Raw genomic sequence first — 23515 nt, forward strand, 5'->3', positions numbered from 1 at the left:
TATAATATTTTTAATAGAGAGTGAAAAGTAACTTCCCAGAACTGAAGGTGCTATATCTCTAGTGCCCAAGATAATAAAGGAAGAAAAGATCGATCCCACAATTTCTGTGCACAGAGAATTAAGAGATATCCAACAACCTGTGGACTGAATTTGAGAACAGGATGCAGTTCCTGGCTTAGTGTCGCCCAGTGGGTCTAGAGAGCAGTCTGTCTAAACTGAAGCTAGAAGACTGGGGAGCTGTTGCAATTGCTGCTGGAACTAAGACCATGAGTGTGTTGAGTGGAACCCAGCCTTCAGTTACCAAGAGTAGCATGTAAGGCATATCAGAAGCCCTAAGCCTGTCATTATGAAGAGGCACAGTTAAGGGAAATGAACATAATTTAGCAGCCTCAAATATTGAAATAGTTGGAGTCTGACCACCTGTCTTAAGTGATTAGCCCATCATAATGTAATTAGCCGGGAGCACCGTTATTACAGTAAGTCTTAATAAAAGGACCAAAGTGGTACACAGGCATTTGTTCAGCAGTTTTACAAATGACTGGTTTCGTATCTTTGCTTTTGATTTTAGGTAATAAAGCATGTCTAATTGTCTTTAGCAAATGACATCAGAGGCTCAAGTGTTCTTTATGTTTTGTTCTGAGGGTTATATGTTATTTTCTGTCTTGGAGTTTTCAACCTTTTATTTATTTTTGATAAATTTATTTATTTATTATTTTTTGGCCGCGTTGGGTTTTTGTTGCTGCTCAGGCTTTCTCTAGTTGCGGTGAGCGGGGGCTACTCTTCGTTGCGGTGCGCGGGCTCCTCACTGCGGTGGCTTCTCTTGTTGCGGAGCACAGGCTGTAGGCCCGCGGGCTCAGTAGTTGTGGCATGCGGCCTCTAGAGCACAGACTCAGTAGTTGTGGCGCACGAGCTTAGTTGCTCCGTGGCATGTGGCATCTTCCCAGACCAGGGCTCAAACCCATGTCCCCTGCATTGGCAGGCGGATTGTTAACCACTGCACCACCAGGGAAGTCCCTCAACCTTTTATTATAAAAAATTTCAAACATACAAAGAAGTCAAAAGAATTTTAGAGTGAAGACCCATTTAACTGAACTTGCTTAATTACATATCTGTCTATCCTGAATCCCCATATCCATCCATCCATTTTATTTCATACATTTCAGAGTAAGCTCTAGACATCGATACACTTCTCCCTAAATGCTTAGGCATGTACATCGTTGGAGTTTGATATTTGTTTATAGTTTCCAGTAGGTAAGTTTTGACTAACACATTTGCCCAAGTAACCCAAAGCCCTACCAAGATACAGGGCATAATCATCCCCACAGAAAGTTTCTTAATGCTTCCCAGTTAATCCTGGCCTCCCCTGAGGCAACCACCATAGATTAGTTTGGCCTGTCCTAGAAGTTCATCTAAAGGAAAGTATGTACCAGGTGGTGCAAAGGAAGTGTGTACCACTTCATGTAAGGCTGCTTTCACTTGATATTTTTGAGATTTATCCATGTTATCATAAGTAGCAGCAGTTTCCCTAACCCCCCCCCCCGCCTTTTTTTTCTGCTGAGTAATATTCCATTGTATGAATACCACAGTTTCTTAATTCATTCTTGTAATGACAGATACCTGGGCTGTTTCCAGTTTTTGGCTGTAAAGAATAAAACTACTATGAACATCTAAGTGGACATCTTTTATATCTCTTGGGCAAACACACAGCAGTGGGATTGCTGGAATGTATGGTAATAGTATGTTTAACTTTATAAGAAACTAGCCAACTATTTTTCCAGAGTGGCTGTATCACTTTGAATTCATGTGAGCAATGTTTCTGAGTTCTAGTTGTCCTACAGTTTTGCCAACATCTGCTCAGAATGTCATTCTCTTTAATTTCAGCCATTCTTGTGGGAGTGTTGTGGTATCTCCTGGTTTTAATTTGCATTTCCCTAGTGATTAATGATGTTGAGTCCTTCTCATATGCTAGTTGACCATTTGTATGTCGTCTTTTGTAAAGTATCTGAGTCTTTTACTTTTCTTTTCTTTTTTTTTTTTTTGCGGTACGCGGGCCTCTCACTGTTGTGGCCTCTCCCGTTGCGGAGCACAGGCTCTGGACGCGCAGGCTCAGTGGCCATGGCTCATGGGCCCAGCCGCTCCGCGGCATGTGGGATCTTCCCAGACCGTGGCACGAACCTGTGTCCCCTGCATCGGCAGGCAGACTCTCAACCACTGCACCACCAGGGACGCCCCCTTTTCTTTTTTTTTAACTTTTGGATTAATATCCTTTTTATTATTGAGTTGTAGGAGTTCTTAATATATTTAGGATGCCAGCATTTTATCACATCATCAAGATATATCTTGCTACTATTTTCTCCCAGTTTGAGGCTTGCTATTCCTGTTCTTAATGGTGTCTTTGAGTGAGCAGGTTGTTTTTATTTTGAGGAAACCTAATTTGTTTTATTTTCTTTTACAATTATCATCCTCTGTGACCTATAAGAAACCTTTGCCTAGATGACAAAGATACTGTGTTTTCCTCTTGAGGCTTTATGGTTTGGGCTTTTACATTTAGGTCTATGATGCATCTTGAGTTAACTTTTGTGTGTGGTGTGAGGTAGGGCTTGAGGTTAATCTTTCCCCCACGTGGTTCTTCAGTTATTCCAGCGTCATTTGTTTCCCCCAGTGTGTTGCTTTGGTGCCTTCGTTAAAACTAAGTCACAATATAAGTAGGTTCTATTTCTAGAATTCTGTTTCATTGATATGTATCCATCCTAAAGGAATGACGTACTACTAATTTGATTCTATTTTGTGCAGTATGTTTACATCTATATTTATGTGGGATTATTGGTTGGTGTTTTCATTTTTTTGTAATTTCTTAATTACTGTATGTATGAAAACTCTTGAAGTCAGGTAGTATAGGTCTTCCAACTTTGTTCTCCTACCCCAAGATTTTTGACTATTCTAGGTCCTTTGCATTCTCTATAAGTTTTATTGTCAGCTTTTCAATTTCTACCCTATAAGTTTCTGGATTACAATTGGGATTACAGTGAATATTTTTTAATAGCAGTTTTATTGAGATACAATTCACATGCCATACAATTCATCCATTTAAAATGTACATTTCAGTGGTTTTCAGTATATTCACAGATATATTCAGTCATCACATTTTAGAACATTTTCATCATCTCAGAAAGAAACCTTGTACCCTTTAGCTATTACTCCCATAGTCCCCCTCCTCCCTGCTCATCTACTTTCTGTCTATAGATCTGTCTGTTCTGAACGTTTTATGTAATGTAATCATATAATATGTGGACTGAAGTGTATGCCCCCCCAAATTCATATGTTGAAGCCCTAACCCCAGTTTTATAGTATTTAGATGGGACCTTTAGGGAAATAAGCGTAAATGAGGTCGTAAGGTAGGGCCCTGATCCTACGGGATTGGTGTCCTTATAAGAAAAGGAAAAAATACCAGAGAGCTCTCTCTTCAAGGACACAGGGAGAAGGCAGCCATCTGCAAGCCAGGAAGAGCGGCCTCACCAAAAACCAACCCTGGCACCTTGATCTCGCACTTCTAGCCTCCAGAACTCTGAGAAAATTAACTTCTGTTTTTTAAGCCATCCAGTCTGTGGTATTGTGTTATAGTAAACTGAGTAGACTAGTTTTGTGTCTGGCATCTTCCACTTTACCATGTTTTCAAGCCTCATCCATGTGGTGGCATACATAACTACTTCCTTTGTTTTTATGGCCAAATAATATTCCACTGTATAGATATAGATATTACATTTTGTTTATCCATTCATCAATTAATGGACATTTGTGTTATTTCCACTTTATAGCTATCATGAATAGTGCTGCTATAAACATTTGTGTACAGGTTTCTATATGGATATGCTTTTATTTCTCTTGGTTAGATACCTAGGCATGGAATTTCTAGGTCAGATGGTAGGTCTATGTTTAACCATTTGCAAAACTGCCAGAATGTTTTCCAAAGTGGATGATAATACCGTTTTACTTTCCCACCAGCAGTGTGTGAGGGGTCCAGTTTCTCCACATCCTGACTAGCACTTGTTGCCATCTGAGTTTTTTGATTCTAGCAATCCTAATAATGGGTATGAAGTGGTGTCTTACTGTGGTTTTGATTTGCATTTCCCTGATGACTAATGATGTATCTATTGGCAATTTTTATGCATTCTTCAGAGAAATGTCTGTTAAGAGCCTTTGCCCATTTTTTAATTGGATTGTCTTTTTATTATTGAGTTGTAAGAGTTTTTTACATATTCAAATAGTTTATCGGATAAATGATTGATAAATTGTTTTCTCTCAGTCTTTGGATTGTCTTTTCGTTTTCTCGATTGTGTTCTTTGACACGAAAAACTTTTAAATTTTGATAAAATCCAGTTCATTTTTTTCTTCGGTTGCTCATGCTTTTGATGTCATATATGAGTCCCTTGCCAAGTACAAAGTCATGAAGATTTATTTTTATGTTTTCTTCTAAGAGTCTTATAGTTTTGGCTCTTAGTTCTAGGTCTTTGATCCATTTTCAGTTAATTTTTATATACGGTGTGAAGTAAAGGACCCCTTCATGTATTTGCATGTCACTATATAGTTGTCCCAGCACCATTTGTTGAAAGACCATTTTTCCCCCATTGAATGGTCTTGGCCCCCTTGTCAAAGATTAGTTGTCCACAGAGACATGGGTTTATATCTAGATTCTCAATTCTGTTCCATTGATATATGTGTCTATCCTATGCCAGTACCTCACTGTCTTGATTACTGTAATTTTGTAGTAAGTTTTGAAATCATGAAGTGTAAGGGCTTCAACTTTGCTCTTTTTCAAGATTGTTTTGGGTCCCTTGCAATTCCATATGAATTTTAGAATCAGCTTGTCACTTCCTACGAAGAAGTCAGCTGGGATTCTTCTGATAGGGATTGTGTTGAATCTGTAGATCAATTTGTCATCTTAATAATAAGAAGTATTGTCATCTTAATGTCATCTTCACCTATTCTAGTGTAAGTATTTGAAGGTACCAATTTCTTTGTAAGGATTTTTAGCTTCATTCCACAAGTTTTGATTTGTTGTATTTTCATTATCATTTAGTTCAAAACAATTTATGTCTTGTTATTTGTTCTTTGACCCTTGGGTTTTATAGAAGTGTGTTGTTCAGTTAGAAATATTAGAGGTTTTCCAGGGTAGCTTATTGTTGCAGATTTCTAATTCCATTTTGGTCAGAGAATAAACTCTATATGAGTTCAGTCCTTTAAAATGTATTGAGGGCCATGATGGCCCAGAAAACGGCCTATTTGGTGAGCATACAATGTACTGTTGAAAAGAGTGTGAATTTGTCGGGTGTAGACTGGGGCAGGATCCTGTTGGCTTGTGGGAGATGACTATGCACATCTCTCCCCAACTCCCTGTCAGTCGTGTCATGTTGGTAGCTTGAAATCTGCTGTGGAGGGAGTCTTACCCCACAGATAGCTGCTAAGGCTCCAGTCAGGGCTTTTTTCTTTTCTTCTTTGAGAGAGACAGTTTACTAGCATCCACTGGGTATAGAATTAGGTGAAGGTGATTGATAGTGTCAATCAGGTCGTCTGTGTCATGACTCCTTTCCCCCCTTCCCCGCCTGTGGTCTAGTTGCTGAGAGAGGGATTTTTAATCTTATCCTATGATTGTGGCATTCTCTTTTTCTCCCTTTACTCTGTCATATTTTGCTTCATGTATTTTGAAGCTCTGCTATTAGGAGAACATACATGTATGATTATGTCCTTTTATTATTATGAAATGTCCCTCTCATCTCTGGTAATACTTTGTCTTGTTGAAGTCTGTTTTGTCTGATACTGTTGTAGCGTCTTCAGCCTTCTTAGGCTTAGTGTTTGCATGATAATCTTTTTCCATCTATTTACTTTCAATTTGTCTGTGTCTTTATATCTAAATTGTGTCTCTTTTAACAGCATATTGAAAGGTCTTGCTGTTTTGTCCCTTCTGATCATTTCTGCCTTTTGACTGTAGGTTTCAGTCTACTAACATTTATTATAAGTATTAATAGGTTGGTTTTTAGGCCTACCATCTTATTTTTTTTTCTGCCCTATAAAAAAATTACTCTGTTCCTGCTTTCCTCTCTTCTTTTGGATTATTTGAATTTTTTCAGAATGGCATTTTAATGTATCTGCTGGCTTTTTTAGCTGTTCCTCTGCTGTGTGTGTGTGGATTGCTCTAGCGAGTACAGTACGTATCCTTTTATTTCTTTTTTAATATGCTGCTTAGAGTTGATATTGAATGACATCACAGAAAACATAGAAAAACCTTGTAACTGCAGTGTTCCACTCACTATCCCAAGCTCATCCTTTATATTACATCTAAATAGTTTTAAGACCCACAAGACAATATTATAAATTTTAGTTTTAAATCATTCTTTGTATTTTAAAGAATTAAGAAAAATAGTCTTTTATATTTGCCCAAATATCTACTACTTCTAATGCTCTTCAGTCTTTTCTGAAGATCCAAGATTCAGCCTGATATCAATTCCTCTCTACCTAGAATTTAAGTCTGTACTATGTGAAGTCTCTAAGTTTTATTTTATTTGAAATTACCTTTATTTTGCCTTCCTTTTTGAGGAATATTTTCACTGGATAAAGAATTTTGGCGTTGATAGGTTTCTTTTTTTCTTTCAACACTTAAAGATGTTATTCCACTGTCATTTGGCCTTTGTAGTGGTGATATTCTTTTGCTGTATGTTACAAGTCTACTTTTAATATTTTTTCTCCCCTTTAGTTTTCAGCAGTTTTTTTTTTCCCTCTTTCTTCTTCAGAATTGATCATTTTTGTTGGTCTGTCTTCATGAGTCTTATTTCGTTTCCACTCTGCTCTCAAGCCCGTCCACTAAGTAACTTATTCTAGGTAATATGTGTTTCAGTTCTGTAATTTTTATTTGGGTTTTTTTTTTCATAGCTTGTTTTTTACTGCAATTAATTTTCATTTGCTTGAGCCTGTTTTTCTTTGTGTCCTTGAGTATAGCTATAATAGTTGCTTTAAAATCCTTGTCTCCTAATTTGGAGACAGGTCACCTCCAGGTTGGTCTCTGTTGCTTTTCTCTTGAGTGCATCTCATTTTCCTGTTTCTTAGGTCTATAGGCTTGGGTTGTGCCGTTCCCTTCTTCCAAGACTAGGATACTCTTCAGTATAAGCCACCTTTTGGTTGCTCTCTGGTGCCTTCAGACAGTTCTTTTTACACTTTTTCAAGTTTATAGTTACTATCCCACAGAAACGTGGTTAGATACGTTGGTACTGATCGCAGAACCAAAGTTTAAGTAGAACCTGAAGTTTCAGTGGCAACTCTCACAGGCTCCACAGTGACATGGGCACTGCCGTGGCAGGATTGGGTTGGGGATGGCCACGAGAGAGGTTTTCTGTTGGCAGGAATTCAGTAACTTACGCGAAGATTAATTAGTCAAAAGACAATACAGGCGTATGATTTGAAGATGTGTCTATTTGCCTGAAAAACAAGAACTAAATCAAGAAACAGTTAAAAGCGGTTGCTGCTGTGGGTTGGGAGGGGTGGATCATAGCACGCTTGCTTTTTATTATAAGTTCTTCGTTATTTCATCTAATTTAGATGTAAGTTGATAGAAGGAAACCTAAGTTTTATAAAGCAGGACAGCTCCTAACCACTACTGTCTCTAGTCAGCACTGTCTCATGTTTTCCGTGCCTGGTTGGATAATGGTGAGGGTGATGCTAATTTGGGAATGAACGTTAAACTGTGGGTAGAAATTTTAAAAGAGCTTTTAAGGGCTTCTTTTTTTTTCCCCCATTAAAATTTTGCCTTTTAGTCTGTTCTGTGAGGCCCAGGGTTCCTTGCATTGTTTCCAGGTCCTCTTTGAGGAGGTGAGGCTGAAAGGAAGTAATGGTGGGGTGAGAGTGCTGGGCACAAAGAATACTTTGTGAAGAAGAAAGAATTCTGTAGTTAAAAGTTTTTAAAAAACCTTGCTAGCCCTGCTCTCCCAAAGTAATGACTATTAATGTCTGGACAGATACATAAACTTTATCTACATGTCCAAAGGAACCATACTAAAATGCTCATTTCTAAGTTGTGCTTTGCACTTACTGTTAACCTTTTTAACGTCTTTCTGTATGGATCTATGCATGTCCCACGTTCCTTGACTCCAGGGCTGAGTGCACCCCTAGTGGGCGGCGTGGCTCCCTGGTTGGTCAGGTGCTCATTACCTGCACCTGTGCCCAGTTACCTGCCCCAAATATGGCCGGAAAGAACAAAACCTTTTAATATCAAGCCAAGCTCAGGATGGGAGCAGATTAGAAAGAAACCCCACCGTGGGCTATGGGCTGTGGCCTGCTCTCAGCTTTTCTTTATTTGCTTACAAGAACGTTGTGATAAATCTTTTTAAGTCTAAACCACTAATCTTTTAGTCAGTCAGTATGAAAAAAAATCCCATCTAAACGCACTGTGTCAGATTTTAATTGGCAGCATTTTTGTAGTGTTACTTAAAGTAATGATACATATTATGACCAGAGTCTTGGATTAGGTGAGATTTGGTAAATATATTGCAGTTTTTATAACCACTCTATATTCTCTGACAGTATTAAAAGCTCCATATTGTATCCTCAGGTGAATCCAACAGTGTATTTAACTAATTATGTTTGACAAGTAGGTTGTTAGAATTCTTTTTATCATCTTCAGCAATGCTGTGATAGTTTGATAGCTAAATTAAAGTATTTGTATACTTCCATGATAATTTCACTATGATAAATGCTTGTGAGTATAATTACTGTATCAAAAAGAATGCACTTGAATTTTGAATATTTCCAAATTATATTCCAGAAAAAAATATAACAGTGTATGCTCTGACCTCCAATGGATAGATGCTCCCATGTTCCTGCACTTTGGCTATCACTGGGTTTGACTGTTTTGTTTTGTTTTTAAAACCTTTGTTAATTTAGTAGCTAGAGATTAATATATTGCCGAGAAATAAAGGTTAGGCTGAACTAGGTAACCTAAAAAATTCCCTAGAACCAAACACCCCGAACTGAGTGCTAGATACAAAGTGAGACTCTGTGCTACCCGAGGATCTGGGCGAGAGGCGGGTAGGCTGGAAGCAGTGGTCACACAGAACAGGAGCAAAGCCTGCGCCCGGCCAAGAAGCTGATGTTTCCGTGGAAATCTTTAGTGTAAAGGTGAACTGGAAAACAAAATAATCGACCCACTCTCCCAGGTGGGCCACTAAGAAAGTAGTTTGAGCCAAGGTCTGTCTGCATGTGAGGGGAGTAGAGGGGGAATCCGTCCTGAGAATTTGTCACCTCTGGTGTCTTTGGGATTTGAGTTTGCATTGCCAGCTTGCTGGGGGATTTCCCCAAGCTGGGAAATTAATGTGAAAGCCCCACTGAAAATGAGTTTTTAAAAAACCCCAAAGTTACAAAGTGAGGAGAGTCTCGGTCCACGTGAACAAGTCAGCATATAGCACAAACAGCAGAACTAGAGCCTGAAGAACTTCAAACAGAAAGGTCTTTAGAAAGCACTTCTAAGTGTATTAAAAACAATTAGTGGTGTAAAAGAGTCAAGAATGGGGCTTCCCTGGTGGCGCAGTGGTTGAGAGTCTGCCTGCCGATGCAGGGGACACGGGTTTGTGCCCTGGTCCGGGAAGATCCCACATGTTGCGGAGCGGCTGGCCCTGTGAGCCATGGCCACTGAGACTGCGTGTCCGGAAAAAAAAAAAAGAGTCAAGAATATAAAGGAACAAAACACTATGGACAATAAGACATCTTTTTAAAGAAATAGGGAAAATCTGCAAATGTAAAATAAAATTATTAAAAATAGCAAATTTGACACAGCTGATAGAGAATTACTTAACTTGATGTGGTAGGTAGATCAAGAAAAATTAGGAAGTTTGAACAAAGATAAAGTGATGGAAGTAACTGAAGTTATAAATTGAGATAAGGAGGTGACATGAAAATGTAGCAGAGAAGCTAGGAGAAAACAGAAAGGGGACCAGAAGTGTTTGAAGAGGAAATGACCCAAGAATTTACCAGAATTGGTGAAAGCAAAATATGCATGCCAAATTTTAAGGTAACCATTAAAAGAATTTGAAGAATATGTGTAACTCCAGCATAACAAAAGTACTACAGTGGAATAAGGAAACTCTCAATCCAATATAAGAGAAAGGGGGAGAAAATAAGAAGCACAGAGAAAAAAAATTAAAATAGAAAATGCAGAATAAGGTGGTAGAAATTAATCGAGATAGCAGTGGAAAACAGTATAATCTTAAAAGCAAACCTGCACCTGCCCATCAGAGACTGTCTGACTCAGTTTCTGTTTCAAGAGTGAATCTTACTGTGGGGATTCACGGTAGACAAACCAAAACATAGAGATATAAAAGTTGAAAGTAAAGAGGTGGAATACAGGTATTTGAGATGAATTCTCACCAAAATATAGGAAAAACCCTATTAACATCAGATACGATAGCTTTCTAAGGCCCTGTTGTTAAGAACAAACATGGTTACTTTCTAAGGATAAAAAAGAACATAATTCTAAATTTGTACACTTAGTAACAGGGCCTCAAAATATATGGCAGATTTTTTAGAGAATTATAAGACTCATTGACAAACCCATAACTGGATAGGGGGATTTTAATAAAAATTTCTCAGTAGTTAATAAACAGACAAATCACTGGCAATACAGAACATCTGAAAAGGAAAAGTGACCAGCTTGCTTTAACAAACCATGTGTCCAGCAGTTAGAGAGTGGACATTTTTTCAAGCACATGTAAAGAAAAATCACTACATCTTTGGCTACAAGTCTCATCATATTTTTTTTAAAAACATCTTTTTTTTAAAAAAAATTAATTTATTTTTTGGCTGTGTTGGGTCTTCGTTTCTGTGCAAGGGCTTTCTCTAGTTGCGGCGAGCAGGGGCCACTCTTCATCGCGGTGCGCGGGCCTCTCACTGTCGCGGCCTCTCTTGTTGAGGACCACAGGCTCCAGACACGCAGGCTCAGTAGTTGTGGCTCACGGGCCTAGTTGTTCCGTTGGCATGTGGGATCTTCCCAGACCAGGGCTCAAACCCGTGTCCCCTGCATTGGCAGGCAGATTCTCAACCACTGCGCCACCAGGGAAGCCCCCTCATCATATTTTAAAGAAACTATCCAAAAGACAACACTCTCTGATTAATTTTAAAAAGAAATTAAAGGATTTTTTTTAACGGTTAAAAAAAACACTTTGGAAATCTAAAAAATTCTAAACTCTTATAATCAAGATAACTAGCAATGGAAAAAAGAAAATATAACTGAATAAGGAAAATACATATCAGACTTAGGTGATTTAGCCACAGAGGTGTAGAGCAGAAAGTCTGTAGGATTGTTCTTGGTTTTTTGTATCAAACCCGTGTCCCCTGCATTGGCAGGCAGATTCTCAACCACTGCGCCACCAGGGAAGCCCCCTCATCATATTTTAAAGAAACTATCCAAAAGATAACACTCTCTGATTAATTTTAAAAAGAAATTAAAGGATTTTTTTTAAAGGTTAAAAAAAACACTTTGGAAATCTAAAAAATTCTAAACTCTTATAATCAAGATAACTAGCAATGGAAAAAAGAAAATATAACTGAATAAGGAAAATACATATCAGACTTAGGTGATTTAGCCACAGAGGTGTAGAGCAGAAAGTCTGTAGGATTGTTCTTGGTTTTTTGTTTTTTTTTTTTAAATAAATTTATTTTCTTTTTATTTTTGGCTGCGTCAGGTCTTTGTTGCTGCGCGCGGGCTCTCTCTAGTTGCAACGAGTGGGGGCTACTCTTCGTTGTGGTGCGTGACTCCTCATTGCAGTGGCTTCTCTTGTTGCGGAGCATGGACTCTAGGCATGAGGGCTTCAGTGGTTGTGGCTCGCAGGCTCTAGAGCGCAGGCTCAGTAGTTGTGGCACACGGGTTTAGTTGCTTCGTGGCATGTGGGATCTAACCCGACCAGGGCTCGAGCCCATGTCCCCTGCGTTGGCAGGCGGATTCTTAACCACTGCACCACCATGGAAGCCCAGAAAGTCTGTAGGTTTTAATGCTTATATTAAGAAGAGCAAAGAGGACAAATTACAAAGCTAAGCAACCAAACGAGGATTTATAGAAAGAGAGCAAACGTAAAGAAAGAAGTAGATTGAAAATAATAGAAATACAGGTACAGTGATGAAAATGGATAAATCTCAAACTGGTTCCTTAAAAAGACTAACAGACAAGCCTCTGGCAAAATTAATAATAAAAATATTTTAAAAAGGGGACAATAAAATTAGCAGGCATTTTTTAAACGAAGACTGAACTGGGCAGTGTACTTGAAAAGTTTATTGAAATGGACAGTTATCTAGAAGTAGCAATACATATAGTCGGGAAAGGATAGACCATTTAATATGTGGTTTGTGAACCGTTGGTTTTCTATGCAGAGAAATGTAAAATCACTTTTCTTCATGTTATATACAGTTTTAATCAAGGTGGATTAGAAATGTCAGATTTAAAAGAAAATACAGTAAAATCATGCCAAAATTTGGAACCTGCCAAAAGATCGTTAGCAGGGTCTAGCAACGAGAGAATGGATAAATTATAAATCTGTACTATACAGTACATTACATACAGCTGTAACTATCTCAAATGTTGTCAGAAACAAATTGGCAGAAGCAGATGTACAACGTGTTACAGTTTGTGTAATCTAAAATTTGAAAACGTGCAAAATAATTTCATATATTGTTACACAGTAAAGTATAAAACATTCATAGGAACGTTAGACACCAAATCACGGGGACATTTGCCCCTAGGGAAAGGGGGAGGAAGAGTGCGATTAGGGAAGAGTTCGTAGTATGTCAGGTATACTCTGTATCATTTCATTTCCTAAAAAGTTGAGGGGGGTTTGGATGGAATGAGACATAAGCATGGGAATGTAATAAGATTTGTCCAAACTAGGTCATGAGTTTGCAAGAGTTCATTGTGTATTATAATCTGTGATTCTGTCTATATTTGAAATATTTAATAAAATGAGTCAGTGTTTTATGGCATAGTTCTTTGATTACCACTGAGATTGAGGGGTTTTTTAGGTTTTTGGCTACGAATACGTATTTCTTTTAGCTTTTGGATTTTCTGTTGGAATCCTTGTTTCTTTAGAGATTAATTTTTTTCACATTGTTTTAAATTACCTTTATTTATTAAAGGTAGTAACTTTAAGATATCTCTTACTAAAATAGTTACAGAATTTCAGATGAAGTGATTATATGACTTTGCTTAGAAAGGCCTTCTCCAACCTCAGATCAAGAAAGTATTTGTGTGTATATTCTTTGTTTTATGGTTTCAGTTTGTATATTTTAATTCTTAATCTGTTTGTAATATATTTTGGAATACGAAATTTTTTTGAAATCACCTATAATGCCATTTATTCAATAATCTTTATCTGCTGACTTGAAATGGTTTTTATATAGCAAGTTCTTAAATACACCAGAATATTCTGTTTCATGATTTTTCTTTCTGTCTGAATCAGTATTGGTGTCTTTCTATTAATTTTATCCAAGTAAAGTACATGCAGATAAACTGAAATAGTATTAAAGGTTATTAAAAAAAGAGAGAGACCACATCTCCATCTCTCTCCGTAGTGCCTGGGTCCTGCTCTTTTCTGATTGGCCAGCTTTAGGCATCCATGACTTTCAGTTGTAATAGAGGACTCCGTCTCTTTCACTGCCATGTCTTCTGCTTTTCATTTTTCATTCTCAGAGGGTAGCTTTGGTTAAATCCACTTACAGATAATTTTAAAGTTTTGGTTATTTTTATATTTATGACGGATGCTTCTGGAAGTATTCATAGCAAAGCATTATAATAGACTATGGTTATAGCTTGTTGTTTTCCCTGAAGTAGATAATTGCTTTTTTTCTTTTCATTTGCACCCTTTTCTTTGTACATTTGCCAGTTCTTTTCTTACCTTCTAATATACTCTCAGGACAGTTTTCCACAAGGTAATGGCATTAGACGATCTTGAAGGTCCAGAGTTTTCTTGGTGACCTTCCTCCAGGGTGTTCCATCCTCCTCGGCTGGCTGACTCTTAGCTTTATTGGTGTGTGAATGGGATCTTTTTTCCATTCTAACAGGTTTTGGTTGATACATGGGAAACATTGATACTGAAGTATCTTATAAGAAAATATGTTCGTATTAATCACTGTTGACATTGATGATGCCTGTTGATTTCCTTGACTTTTCTCCAAGTCACGTTTATAACTACTGCACGAGTGTTCACCAGTCAAACCAAGCTCGAGGGGCTGGTGTCCCTCCTTCTAAATCAAAAAAGGGGCAGACGCCAGGGGGAGCTCAGTTTGTTGGCTTGGAGTTGTACAAACGGCTTAAAGAATTTTTGAAGAATTACTTGACAAATCTTCTGAAGGTAAGATGTTTTATATGTATACTGAGCATTTATAAAAGAATGTAAAAAAAAAGTAGTGAAATAATGATTCTGTTGTTGTTAAATCTTTCACTGTCATTGTTTTTGGCGTTGACACGTGCCTGAAGGTGTTTTGCTCTTGCTTAGTCATTTACCTATTGTGAAGATGAAATCTTCATAAGCCCATATTCTGTTCTTTGATTTGTTAAATTAGAAGTTTTTGATAGCCTTTCACCATAGTAGTACTTTCCTTAAATTACTAACCATTTGGTATTTGGTGGTTAGAGATTGATGAACCTTTTTAAAGCATATGGTTATGAAGTCAGATTACCTGTATTGTATTCTGAACCCAATGTGCTGTTCTGTATCAAAATGTATAAAAGACTGTAAGGTTATCCAGCCTTTGGTAATCACATTTTCCAATGTGTTCTTGCCTTTTCTACATGGCCTTGTGGTACATTTCAGAACTGTAAGGAAATTGTGCCCTTGGCTGGGTGGGTTTCTCCACGAACATTCATTCCTCCTGCTCTGAGCCTTTTGCTTGGACAGTGATGTGGTTTTTCCCCTTCATCTTCCGCCTTTTTCTTCCTCAGTCTCCATCCTCTGTAGCAAAGGCAGTGTGATGCCTTCCATCCAGCCACAGGATGGGCAAGTGGCTTCTTCATCTGGTGCTACGCACATTATGTAGGGTGTGTACCCTGGGAAGTCTGCACACTCTGTGTATATACTTGAAAGATTTTTTATTTACACAGATAACAGGCAGAAAACTTCAGCACGCTCCACATTTGTTTTTCTTAATATATTTTACAAGGTAATTGGAAACTTAACATCATTTTAACAGACCATAATCGACTGACCACAAATCGTGACTAAGATGGTATCATTTTCCACGTTCCTAAGCAGTCTTGATGAAGCCACTGTGTCCTCCTTGCTTTTATTCACAACACTTCGTAAAGTGAACACTGGAATTAATTACTCTTTTTTAGTATTGAAGTGAGGAACAGTGTATTGTGTTTTGAAAGGTATTGACAGCCATGCCATCAGCGATATTATTTTTGCATTCTAAAAAAGGTCATCTACTATAATCCAGAATAGCTTAGCTTTACATGTTCGGGTTCATTTCTTGTTATTTAAATGAACACAGATTTGGTTGTATCAAGATACGGTCAGGTTTTCGTGTAGCTTGTCGGATCACTTGTGCAGCGTGTATTTATGGAGCTTCCATGCTGTGGAGCTTTTTATTCTGCCAGTTGAAGGGCCCCAGGCTGAGAAGTTCAGGGACGGCCCCAGGGCCTTAGTTCATGGAGGGGCTGCCCTCTCCCAGCTCCCCCTGGAGTGCTCTTCTGCTACGGCACGTTTTAATTATACTGCAATTTCATGCCCCATTTTTAAAGGGTAGGACCTAACTTTGTAGATGTCATTAATACCTAAGAAAAAATTTCAAGTTACTGTCCTTCAAATAAAAATTTGTGGTTTAAGTTGTAGACATTTCAGTAAAAATAATTTGGTAAATGAACATTTTCCTCGTGAGGCCTCGTTAAAGAAGAAATATTGCACCATTATACTGTATACTTTATTTTTACAAAAATGCAGCAGATTACCACAGAGAGCTATAGATTTTTATAATTTTTAAGTAAATTTAATGAATGAAGAAGATGCATTAAAAATGGAATAGTATCAGCCCCGTGGTCCAAATTGTTAATTGGACAGTTTAATTAATTTTTTAACAGAAAATATCAGAAATAGGGGTAAGTTGAGGTGAATTCCTTATTTGTGAATATAAAGGAATTACCCTCATATTCTAAAAAGTTCAGTCTTTTTATGAATGTATATGCATGTTAATACCATGAAAAATGTTCTAGTCTGAGATCAAAGAATTTCCATTAAAATTCTCTTTAATCCTCACGAGCTACTTTCTTGTGAGAATTTGTAGTAAATGAGCATGTTTTATATACAGAATAATTCAAAGAACCCATCTGAAACCATACACATCAGTGTATCTTAATGCAATAGATTTATTTCAGTTAACTTTTATCTCTAATTTATCATGTGACAAATTAGTCATCTTAAAGCTTTAGTGAACTTGTCTTTAGGACGGAGAAGATTTGATGGATGAGAGTGTACTGAAGTTCTACACTCAACAGTGGGAAGACTACCGGTTTTCAAGCAAGGTGCTGAATGGGATTTGTGCCTACCTCAATAGACACTGGGTTCGCCGCGAGTGTGACGAAGGACGGAAAGGGATCTATGAAATCTACTCCGTAAGATTTTTTTTACACACCTTTCAAATGTGTGTTCTCTTAGGGACACATCTTCCTTCCCAGTAGGAGATCTAGGCAAATAGTAAGCAGTTTTCAGACTGGTGAGCTATAACTTCCTTTGCTTTAATTTATCAGTAAGTGGCCCTTAGATATTTTGTGGCGAGAAAAGAGAAGGATGAGTAATTGGAGTTCTAAAATACAGCCTGCACGCTTCTGCATTTACTTATTAAAAGTTTCTTCTTCAATTATCTGACCGACCATCAGGCTGAGCCTGGAGCTGTCCCCGTTTTAGCACAGCAAGTCCTGCATCCCGGCCACAGCAGGCAAAGCGGGTCCCTTACTTGGGACTTGAGCCTCAGTGATCAGCCATCCACGGTCTTCTGGGGTCTGGGAAACTGCTTCACGGAGGGGACTGTGATGTGAAATTCCATTCTACCCACTCAATATACAAAGTAATAGGAGTCATGACCCTTGACAGAATTCAAAATTGAGGGTGTTTTTTTTTTTTAAGACTGCATGGAAATAAATTTTGAAGAGGCAAAATTTGAATTGTTAAATCACCTTCGTTAGTATGTTTCTTCAGTCAAGTGAGCTTTTTCCAGGCTCACTGGTTTTCAAAGTGTGGTCTCCAAACTTGCAACATCAATATTACCTGGGAACTTGTTAGAAATGCAAGTAATTGGGCCTCAGCCTAGACTGACTTAACTAGAGACTCTGGAGCTGGGGCCCAGCAGTGTGTTTTTAGCAAGCCCTCCAGGTGATTCTGATACACTGTCGAGTTTGAGAACCAGTCAAGGGAGGACTCAGAACAGCAGAACAGTCTATCTGTTCATAGTAGGCTCTCAGATATACAGACAGTACCTTTTTTGAACGAGTGGTTTTAAAATGTCAAGTTCTGCATAATGAGATTATCTCCATATCCAAGAATGTTGCTATAATAGCAATGCTTTGTTGCTTTGCTTTTGGCAAATTTAATTAAAAGAAATGTGCCATAGATGCATGACAAATTTTTATTATTTGTGTGGCTCAGTTTCTATACCAAACGGTTATTGCTTCATAATGGTACTTCGTTATATAATTTTAACAGAACTTTCTAGGTTTAGTGTTTTGATTTGAGTCTTTTGTAGTCCACCTTTTCTTTTCCACTTACAAATGCTTTCTTGAGACTGAAAGTTGTCAGTGTAGGAATCAGTGTGATTTTCGTTGATTTCCTCTTGGCTGCCTGACTTAAAACACCATATATATGCGCTATAATAACATCACATGCTCCCAAAAATTATTATAGTCTTTAAACTTTTTTGTGTACTGTTTTCAAGATATGACTGCTTTTTTTTCCTTTTCTTTCTTCTTCTTTTTTTTTTTTACTTTCAAAATTCGTACTTTCTACATCCCTAAATGCTGTAGTCAGTTTGGAAATGCAATACGCAGCCATAACTCACAGCAAAGGCCAGTTAACACGTCTCTCTAGAAACAGTATTTCCTTTGCCTGCTCTCGCAGGGAGCCTGTTGAATTCATTTAAAGCTCGAATATCAGTTGACACATGGAACAGTTCTTGTGCAGTGATGCCTCATTGCATTTTCCAGACTCTCCAGAAGACGGGGATGCTTTGTCATGAACTATAAAGATCTACCTTTTTCCCTGATAATTTTGTCTTTCTCTTCAATTATAGAAAGTTGTGGGTTTCCTTTCCAGTCAACCAGAGCACGTAAACTAATTCCATTATTAACACGTTAAAGGGATTCAGCAGGACTTCTTCCCTGAATCTGTCCTGAACTTTCTCTGGTTTACCTTCAGTCCTGCTTTCTTATCTTGCCTTTCTTCCTTCAAAGTGACGAATTATCCCAAGTCAAGTGAGGTCTGCCTAGTGCTGCCTTAACTTAGAAAAATGTTCAGGAAAAGTTATTTTGAAAGGTGCAGTATCTTTACTGGAAGTTGATGGCCACACGTTGCGTTTGCCTTGCCTCCCCCTGCACTGACAGGTCTGAGGAGTGTGGGAAGAGGAGCAGTGGCCAGTTTGCACAGGGAGAGTTACCTTCAGACCGCGCCCCACAGGGTGTATTTTTCCTGAAAAATAAGACTTTCTTCCCGGAGTCTTTTTTGGTAGCATAATTCCTAATTCTGAAATAACCTTTTTATTCTAATAGTACTTGAGTATATATTGTTCATGCTTTACTAAAAATATTTTTCTCTTAAATAGTGCTTTCAGGTTGCCCTTTTCTTGGTAGAAATTTTTTCATTTTGTAAATTAAATTTACACATAACCTTTTCAGAACTGTATTATCTTACATAAACCCAGTTTTATCTATGGTTAAATTTGGGGGAAAATAAGACTGATAGCATTTACCTTTAAATTAATTTCTCAGCGGTTTGTATTTGAGTGTTAAATTGTTATAAATTTGAGTTTGAACTTAACTGAATAATACCTTTCTCAACAGTTTAAAAACCATATATGAATTGTAACATTTCCCTTTGGGGGAACATTTTACAGTAACTTTCTGACATAACCTCTGTTGAGAAGTTCCAAAACTTTTTAAAATGCATCATACACACACATACTAGTAAAATGGGAAATTTGAATAATTTATGTATAATAAACTGCATTCATTTAAGATGTACAGTTTGATGCATTTACAGTTGTATGCATCCGTGTAACATAAAACACCATGATAAAGATACAGAACTTGTTCGATATTTAAGATCTGTTATTTATTTTACTGAGTATTAGGAAACTGTGATAAATGGAATTATCTTTCTTAAATGTGTTAGGTCAAAACGTACATTTGAGTCAGAGAACAATTTTATACATTAAATCCACCGTTGCCCTTTAGGCTAATATGTATGTTCTCCTAAAATCCAGATTTTCTTTTTCTCTCAACTATTAAAATGTGAGCTAATAAACATCTGTACTCTGATACCTTTTGAAGTTGTTAAGAGAATGGCTCTCTGATTTCATCATGATGATTTTTACCAAGTTTATAATCTAGAAATATTGATACATGTAATCTAGGATTCAGGCTATTTCCTATGACTTCAGCTTTGGAAAAAGCATAGTAAAAGTATAGCCATTTAATACTGTTCCTTTTTCTTTTCATCCAGCTTGCGTTGGTAACTTGGAGAGATTGTCTTTTCAGGCCATTGAATAAACAGGTACCTACTTGTGTGAGTGTGTGCATGTTTACCTTTTGAAACCCCTTCCAGATTTCATTTCTTAGCCATTGTCTTCCTCACTCCTTTGGGATGTCCTAAGAGTGCCTCTCGTCTTTCATTTAATGGAGTCTAATGTTTAAGATCTATGTAGTAACATAATGTTGTGTTGGCTAAAAACCCGAACGAACTTTTTGGCCAGCCCAGTACATACTGTAGTTTGTGATCTACATGTTTTCTTCCTATATCCTTTCTAAAGGTAACAAATGCTGTTTTAAAACTGATTGAAAAGGAAAGAAATGGTGAAACCATCAATACAAGACTGATAAGCGGAGTTGTACAGTCTTATGGTAAACAATTTCCCTTTAATTTATTCAAAGTTGTATATCAAGTGACAATTACATAACAGTGCTCCAATAGATTTATTTTCAGATAGTTTAGTATTATCAAGAATATTGTTAGCATTTACAAAGGTACTCATAATTCTCTTTATGTCAGTGTGATTCGGTTTGATTTTACCCATTATAAAAATTGTTTGATCTTTGTGCCCTAAGGAAATTTTGATGGACTAGACATTTGACATTTGAATTCTTTTCTTTTCTGGTCTCATACTGAATTACTGGATTTATATGCTAGAGTGTCATTAATGGAGCCGAATTGAGAAATCTAAAAAGTAATACAGTATTTCAAAAGCTTAGGTAGCATTGTATTTCTTTGAAAGTTTAGAATTAGGCATTCTTCCTTCTTGTAAGCTTTTAGAAATATAAACGTTCTCTGAATGAACTTCATGATAACTTGGAACGTGCCTGGCCATCCATCAGAATTACTTGCTTTTGTGTGTCTTGGACTTTTTTCTTTTTTCTTTTATTGAAAGTATACTTTACTACCAGTGAATAACAGATTTCTCTTATGCCCTGTTATTTTATTCTTACCTTTTAAGCATAACTTAAACTGAATGCCACACCTAAGTATATTCCTTAAAATATAACCAAAAATAGGGCAGTTGAAATGTAGTTCCTATTTACTTCCAGTGGAACTGGGACTGAATGAAGATGATGCCTTTGCGAAGGGCCCAACGCTAACGGTGTACAAAGAATCCTTTGAATCTCAGTTTTTGGCTGACACAGAGAGATTTTATACCAGAGAGAGCACCGAATTCTTGCAGCAGAACCCGGTTACTGAATACATGAAAAAGGTAAGCTTAAACATAGTACTTAAAGTAGGCTTAAGTTAAAAGTTATTGCTGCTCAGACGAATTATTCTTTTTAATATATGCAACTTTCTTCAAAGTCATTTCTTAGGCACTGTTATCCTGTAGTGTCTGTAGCGGGTGCAGATGGTTTCTCCCAGTTCACCAAGGAGCTTTTATAAATTAATTTGATAATCATGGCTCAATGTTCTCCTTACTGATCGGAGGATATAACCGTAATAGCTGTATGACTTTCGTGTTTTGAACTGTACTACAATAGAATGTATGTGTGTATCTAACGGGAGCCACGGTCTTACGTCAATGAGAAACTAGTTTTTAAGAAACAAATATTTGCAAACTTTAAGCTTTTGCTTTTTTGCTTCTGAAATATCCCCTAAAAATCTATATAACGCAGTCTTCAAGTTTGCATTAGAGGAGAAGTCCTTCTGAGAGAACAGGATCAAAGTCTCAGACAAGAAAAAATCCAAGATTGCTGTCTGTATCGTAAATCTTTTTCTACATTAAGTGATGTTACAGTGAAGTTCTAGTGGAATTATTCTTCGTTCTCCTTGGGAATACAGGTATCCCAGACTTATGCTCTGAGGAGTGACCTAAGTCAGGAGGTAGCAAACTTTCTATGAAGGGCCAGATGGTAAATATTTTAGACCTTGTGGTCTCTCTTGCAACTGTTCAGCTCTGCCGTTGTAGCGCACAAGCAGCCATGGCAACATCTAAACAGTGAGTGCAGCGGTGTTCCAGTGAAAGTTTACTTACAGGCAGGATTTTGCCCACAGGCTACGGCTGCTGACTGAGATGGGCAAGGAGACTTCCAGGGAGTCTGGGGCTGATTGTGTTTGACACCTGCTTTTTCCCCTTTATTCTCTGTTTGCTTGGAGAGTAAATGCACTGCAGAATCACTTTCTCCATGTGCTGAGATCGAAAGTTAGTAAGTCAGAAAGAGCAACAAACAGCTCTCCCTTCTAACCATGTAGAGAAGGTCCTCCCCAATTTGTGACATTCCAAGTGCATTTTCCCATAAGAGATAGTGATTATAAGTGGCCCTTACAAGTTTGAAGCTGAAAGTCCTTGACAAACAAATTTCTGATACCTCAAAACCTAACAAAAGTGGAACGCTTCAGAAATATTATAGTTGGGGGGCTTCCCTGGTGGCGCAGTGGTTGAGAGTCTGCCTACCGATGCAGGGGACACGGGTTCGTGCCCCGGTCTGGGAAGATCCCACATGCCGCGGAGCGGCTGGGCCCGTGAGCCATGGCCGCTGAGCCTGCGCGTCCGGAGCCTGTGCTTCACAGCGGGAGAGGCCACAACAGTGAGAGGCCCACGTACCACAAAACAAAAAAAGAAGAAGAAGTATTGTACTTGGAGTAGTGATAGTTCCTTGTGTATACTTACGGATTAAATTAGCTTTTGTGTGCCAGTCTGGAACCTAACCAGCTTATAGAGAGTTTCTGACAGCTGCCTGACAAATCTGTTTTAAATCTAAGCATTGCCTCTTACTTCATTTTTTCATTTTGGCAGAGTGTAGTTTGCATAAAGACATATTTTATTGAACGCTGCTATCTATGGTGATCCTTTTAAAACTGTGTATGTTTTTAAAAGTGGGGCCTTTTATCGGGGTACACATCCACAAGCGTGGTTCAGGCCTTCCTTTTCAATTTGCAGACTACTTAGTGAATTGCAGCTACCTGCTCTCCACAGCCAGGAAGGTAGTAGTGCTTTGGTACAAGGAAATCCGCTTCGTAGGCCAGAGCTACGTCAGCACGCCCAAAACAGGGAAATCTGCTTTTAAAATCGGACCTGGGGGCTTCCCTGGTGGCGCAGTGGTTGAGAGTCCGCCTGCCGATGCAGGGGACACGGGTTCGTGTCCCGGTCCGGGAAGATCCCACATGCTGCGGAGCGGCTAGGCCCGTGAACCATGGCCGCTGAGCCTGCGCGTTCGGAGCCTGTGCTCCGCAACGGGAGAGGCCACAACAGTGAGAGGCCCGCGTATGGTAAAAAAAAAAAAAAAAAATCGGACCTGGAACCAAAGACAATTTGAGGAGCAAACATTTCCAATGGCTGGGATATTTTCAACCCAGTGTGAGCTCTGCCTTCAACAGAGAGCGTGCTTCCAGCATCCTTGCTCTCTTAGAGGGGATTTCTTCCTAGAGGCGTTAAAGGTTTGGCCCAAATCTGTTTGGATCTTACCAAACATGACATCCATCCATTCTGAAAGTCCATAATGCAGAGACTCTGTGAGCATAAAATTGGGATTTAACCGTGTGAACAGTTCTACCCTTACCTATAGCTGTAGCCTTGCCTCTTAAACTGAGCTATGGGTCTAATTTAAAATTCCTACTCCACCATTTACTAGGGAGTTGACCTTAACCTTTCTGTTCCTCAGTTTGGGACAATTTATTGTTACTGTTATTATTATATAGTATTTGATGCTTGGCAAAGAGCAAGCATGGTGTGTGTTTGGTATTACACACATACATCGTTCAGAACCTTCAGTACATGCTGAGAATATGCAAAACCATGGGATAAATTG

The 23515-nt window shown here is 38.2% G+C and overlaps 1 protein-coding gene across 1 annotated transcript in view; it reads left to right on the forward strand.

The window, feature by feature from the left end:
- CUL1 (cullin 1) overlaps positions 1–23515 on the forward strand; it is a 74048-nt gene that overhangs the window by 14152 nt on the left and 36381 nt on the right. The window contains exons 3-7 of the mRNA XM_024742840.1: positions 14201–14375; positions 16466–16633; positions 19731–19781; positions 20038–20128; positions 20810–20973. Of these exons, the coding sequence (XP_024598608.1) occupies positions 14201–14375; positions 16466–16633; positions 19731–19781; positions 20038–20128; positions 20810–20973 (649 nt within the window). The remainder of the gene's footprint in view (positions 1–14200; positions 14376–16465; positions 16634–19730; positions 19782–20037; positions 20129–20809; positions 20974–23515) is intronic.

Source organism: Neophocaena asiaeorientalis, unplaced genomic scaffold (assembly GCF_003031525.2).
Source record: "Neophocaena asiaeorientalis asiaeorientalis breed wild unplaced genomic scaffold, Neophocaena_asiaeorientalis_V1.1 scaffold798, whole genome shotgun sequence".
Taxonomy (NCBI): Eukaryota; Metazoa; Chordata; class Mammalia; order Artiodactyla; family Phocoenidae; genus Neophocaena; species Neophocaena asiaeorientalis.